General features: G+C 47.4%; 1 protein-coding gene across 1 annotated transcript; it reads right to left on the bottom strand.

The window, feature by feature from the left end:
* Positions 1 to 295: 295 nt before the first annotated feature.
* Positions 296 to 5,169, bottom strand: LOC119385082 (uncharacterized). Its single transcript, XM_037652631.2, has 2 exons — positions 4,887 to 5,169; positions 296 to 574 (listed from the first exon to the last, which is right to left on the bottom strand). The coding sequence occupies exons 1-2, from the start codon at positions 5,151 to 5,153 to the stop codon at positions 299 to 301; spliced, it is 543 nt and encodes a 180-aa protein (XP_037508559.1). The 5' UTR covers positions 5,154 to 5,169; the 3' UTR covers positions 296 to 298.
* Positions 5,170 to 5,537: the final 368 nt, after the last annotated feature.

Raw genomic sequence — 5,537 nt, forward strand, 5'->3', positions numbered from 1 at the left:
GTTACATGCGGCTCTCCCATGTAGAGTATGTAGGGCTCTCCATAGTGCGCCTTTCATTCTACACACCAATTTACTGACGTCAATTCCGTGACCGATATGATGTCAGTGAATTCTTCGTGGAGCCCGGCATAAAACACTTTCATATTAAGACGAAAGGGGGTGTTCGCACGTGCTTGGTGCATCGCTTACTGACCCTATTCTGAGCTACGGCGAATGGTCAATTACGCTATATCGGAGATCGGTCTCGCTCTTTACTCTCAATGCTCTGCCGAAAGGACACGTGCTCTTCTCGGTCTCGCTACGGGACAAATGTGGTGCTCGGCGAGGGCGACGGGTCGAGTGCGATCTTCCAGTTGAACAGGTAGTTCTCCCACTGCAGGTGCCGGAAGAGTTCTTTCAGGTTGTCCTTGTTGACGTAGTAGTCGAGCGTCTGCACCTCCACCTTGTCGAGCACGGCGAAGATCACGATGGCGACGCGCTTGAACAGCGTGTCCGGCCACCACTTGATGTCGCGCTGGTTGAACGCCTTCATGCTGTAGTGCACCACGGTGTCAAAGTAGTCGTCCAGCTCGATCTGCGAATCGAGTTGTTCATCCTGTCTTATGTTTACCGTTGTGTCATTCCTTTTGTTATAGATTTGTTTCATCTTCCTAAAACTGTTTAGCATGAAGGCTTCTATTTTTAATCCACCTTTGAAGAATTTACCACCATGTAACATTTTTATCTTGTGTCCCGCGCTTTGTTTTGTGTGTGTGTGTTCTCTTTGGTGAGGCATACGTCCTACGTACTGTCCGTTGCTGCCGTTCTAAGGGGCCAGTCACCTAGTCAAGCTTCTCACCGCAGTAGCATTTTGTGGCTGCTCCTTGCTTTCATTGTTGAATGAAAGAAAAATAAAGCATTGAATTGAATTGAACATGCGAAACTTGTCCGGTGTTGTTCATATTAGTGTTTACGCCACACTGCCGCTTAATATACTTATGCAGCTGCGGATTTCGTAGTGTCTACCTCGGATATACAGGCTCTTGCTTAAGGAAAAATTCGTTCTCACATTCTGCAGATTCTCTGTAGACGCCTTGTCGACTGACTTCCCGCCTTGTGATCTTATTTGCTGACTTATATAAGCCACGCACATTATGAACACTGATATGTCTTGCGAAACGGTAAAATCCAGAGGATTTACTAAGCGTATAACCTTAACATATCACGAACAACACAGGAGTTCAAGCAAAGATAGAGGGTTGAAGCGATTACAAATCGTCAGATACTGAATGTCGCTGGAGCCAACGTTTTGACAGTGGGACTTTCGGGGACTTGCCGTGAAGAAAATAAGTACTCTTGTCGAAATGTTTATTCTGTAAAACATTCCACGTTCGACGATTTTCGGTCACTTATTATATTACGTTATCATTTTGTGAAGGCGGTTTCAGATATCGCCCTTGTCGTACTTATGGGGATTTCTTCCTATGAGGTTTTTTTTTCTGTATGGTTAGGAAGGTCAGCAAGCTTCTCGCTTCGTTCGAACTGATGATATCGTAGTAACAAGGCTTGGGACGCGTGTACGCGCACTCAGGGACGAGAAAATGGCAGCCTGGAATTGTGCGTACAGTAAAACCTCGGTGATACGAATCTCGCGGGGTTACCAAAAATATTCGTACCATCCGAAATTCGTATCACCAGAAAACATGGAAAATTTGTATGCGAGAAAAGAAAGTTGGCATACGTTTTGATTTAGTGTTTCTCAGGGCCGCAGCGACCTTATGAACAGCTCTGAATGATTGCCAGTAAAGTTTTTAGACGTCAGCAATTTATACTTGCACTCGTAAATATACGGTGAATGCGCGCGTGTGTAATTAATGAACCAGATGTATTGTGCCCCGTGACCGCTAGTAGCCCCTTCCTAATCTTACTACGCTTTTTTGCATGACACCAGAATACTGCGGCGAAAGTGACTTAAGAAGCGCTTTGGGCACGATAGATAGAGGCTATAAGCTCCTTCGCCAAGACCGTCCGCTTCGTCTCTTGCGGTCTTCGTCCACCTTTAATGGGACTTCATGACGGACCCGCAGCCCAAGTTTCAGTATTGTTTCATAGAACGTCTGATTGTGGGGACACGGCTTGCATCGACGTGGCAGGCACGTGTTAACACAGTACAATGACGCTGCTGCCTCGAGCACAGGAGCACGCGTCAACGCGTCGGAAAAAAAAAAGCGCGACGTCAACGTCATCTGTAATCTAAACTAGAAGGCGCCTAAAGGCCTCCAAGATACGCGCGCACTATATCTCGGAGGCAACGGCGCACCGTTGATAGTCGCGCAGCGCGTATGCCCGCGCGTGATTGCCGGGTCTTCCGCGACAGCGTGGGCAGCACCTGTTCGTACCTGTGCACTAGCGTACGTTCGTATCAAGCGTCGCGGGGTGCAAATCTGTTCGCAACAACCGTACTCCAATACATTGCAGGCTAATGGGCCTTGGCCGGGACCACAGAAAAATTCGTACCACCCCGAAATTCGTACAAGCCGTGATCGTATCACCGAGGTTTTACTGTATTCACTGAATGCCACGGCAACTTACATAGCACAGTGATCTGCCGCTGAGCGCGAATAAAGCAGGGCTGCCCGCATTTATTTAACGCCATTTTGTTAATATACGTCACGCTGTGGTGACCGTGTGAGACTCAGCACCCGGAGCGTAAGCTAAAGATTGAACAACTTGTTGACCGTATTTATGCGCGCCAAAGGAAGTAGCACCCGCAGTAGAGTGATGGCGAGAGCTATCGTCGGTCGTCGAAAACTTGATCCGCAAATTTAACGCTCTGTCTTGTTATACATGAGTCGCGGTTAATTCCAGTACGGTCTCCAATGTTCACGTACGCACGTTCCGAACCGTATGAACTCCATTACTCGCGTAGTCAAGGCAACCTGAATAGAACAACCGAAGCTATTTGAGAATGTTCTGATGCGCTCACGCGCGGCTTGCTCCGTGCGGTTTAACATGCAAAAGCATCACCCGCTCAAACACAGGGTCAAAAGCGAAAAAATATAAACAAGTACGCGTGTCCACATTAAGTACGTGGACTCGCGGTGAATGATTCCAAGAAAAAGAAAAAAAAACACAATTTCTGTCAGGCGGAGGCCCGATTTCGAGAGTGACGTAATCTGGTAATTGTTCTGCACCGCGCTTTGTATTTGGAAGTCCCAGTCGTCGTTCCACAACCACAACAACTTTCCTCAAAGACTGCTGTCAATATAGGAATGCTTGCTTTGTTTATATTTATTTCGCCCGTGCACGCAGAGTCCCATAAGTTGGTTTGTATTTACTATAATTTCCGTTTATCGGCAACTATTGTTCAATCATTGCTCTCGCTTCAATAGAGAAGTGATTGCTCGTTCTACTCTTTTAACGCTCTTCCGCGCTATAGAAACCGTTTCAAAAGGACAAAATGAAAAAAAAAAATAATAATGACGGCAAAGTTTGCTTCCGCGAGTAGAAGTGAGATGAAACAACGCCTGAGTGAATGACTCGTTAATTTATGCTTGAAAATAGCAGTAACGTGAAAACCGATCAGCAATAAAAATAACGTATAATATTTACGGTACAAGTTACAGGGAACCAACATGGCACTCCTCTTGCTGTCCTCGTTTCTTCACTCGTGCTGTTTCAATTTCTTTTAGGTACACTGAGTTCGCCTATCGTTAATAAAGGCGAAATATGTTTTACCGACTCTATTTAGCGTTGTCACGCGTTTTCACGTTATGACTGATTCACAATTTATTTGTCCTTTTTTTTCCTTTTCAATTTTCTTGGCCACTCGCCCACACTTCGCTGTTGGCAAGCTCACCTCTTCCCACCAGACCATAAACGTCATGTGTAATTGTTACTGTTACGTTCACCTCTGTATGTCTTCCACGCGCAGCGTCAGAACTGAACGCCATTTTTCACTAATGTCCCAATCCGGGAATTCCACAAAATTGTGGAAGTTTACTTTTCTTAATAAATCAAAAGTGGCAACGCGGTTACCATTACTTTACAATTCGATAGTTAATAAAGCGCGCAATAAATACACGGGCAAGTAACGAGACAGGAGCAGCGCTATTCCTGCGTCCTAACTTGTCAGTGTTTTTATTTGGCTATATTTAACTACGAAAACGTACCAACTTAGTCACATTCGGGCGCTAATAAATTGCTTTATGAGTTCTGTTAGTAAATATTATGTTGTCTTTGTATTTCTACGCAAAGACAAGTGAAGCCATATGCAATAGAAAACAAATAAAGTTTAGTACGTCATTCTTTGATTGTAAAGGCAACGCAACTGTGCGAGTTAGCCGCATTGTTGTGCGTCTACAACGCTCCGGAGAACGCTCGGAGTCAGAACAACCACAGCAGACTCACCAATGTGGTATTGTAGTTTCAGTTCTGGCACCTTTTAAGGCGGCATCTGTCGGTGCCGAAAACAGGCACCGATAGCTTAACAGTACCATGGGTGGCGTTGTTTAGTAGTCAGGTGTCAGAATGCATGGGTAAAACCAGTAATATTTCATCGCCTCGGTCCCCGCCTAAGCCTACGGTCGTCCATTGAGGTCGGTTGAGGGCGACCGAGTCAGGTTTACATGGCCCCCTGACGACGACCATGTTAAACCTGACTAGGTCGTCCGGCGTCACAAATGGCTGCCCCACCGACGCGACAAATATCCGACGTAATCCCCAGACTTCATAAAGGCTTGCCGTTAATAGAAAAGAGTAGACTGCTTCGCTAACATCGGCGCTGATAACTTGCCGTCAAAAGTTTAAAGAATGATGAAGCCAGCTCAAGGTTGACCTTGTCCGTAGGCAACTCTGCGTCGACCAGCTGCGCTAAAGGCTGCAGAGTTGCACAAAATGCGACTCACCTTGATCATTGAGTAGTAGAGGACGGCGTGCTCGAACTCCGCTGCGTAGTGCGGGTTGAAGTCATGCACGTGCGTCCTGAGCACGAGCAGCATCATGTGCCCCTGGTTGAGGAACTCGTTGAGGCGCCAGCGGAACACCTCGAAGCGGCTCGGGTGCAGCTCGAAGTTCTCGTCCACTTCGGGCAGCGGCGGCTCAGCCGTCTCGCGCAACGTAGGCGGCCGAACCACCGTGCCCTGGCTCTGGCGCCGGTGCATGGCGCGCCTCATTCGGATCTCCGGCTGCGACGCCAGGGCTCCACCTACTCACGCCCGAGGAGGAGCCAGCCGATGTCGAGCGCTGCTGATGCGCCAGAGGCTGATGATGATTACGATCATCCTCCGTTAAGGCACGTACCCACTCTTAAAGGTCAGACGGGCGGCCGGAGGAAACGCCAAACAAGCATGTGCTCCTTGTCAAGACTATTGTGAAAGCTTCTCTGACGATGTACCATACATTTGGCTGAAAGCACACGGAGGTGTCCGGCCAAGTCAGAAGATGGAAATTCGCATGGTTTCTTATGCATTTGTTGCCTAAGACGACTCGGACGTGAAAGCCATGTTTTCCTTCCCATTCGATTGTATTTGTGGGCCCTAACTGCGGTGAAAAACATC

Source organism: Rhipicephalus sanguineus, chromosome 3, assembly GCF_013339695.2.
Source record: "Rhipicephalus sanguineus isolate Rsan-2018 chromosome 3, BIME_Rsan_1.4, whole genome shotgun sequence".
Classification (NCBI taxonomy): Eukaryota; Metazoa; Arthropoda; class Arachnida; order Ixodida; family Ixodidae; genus Rhipicephalus; species Rhipicephalus sanguineus.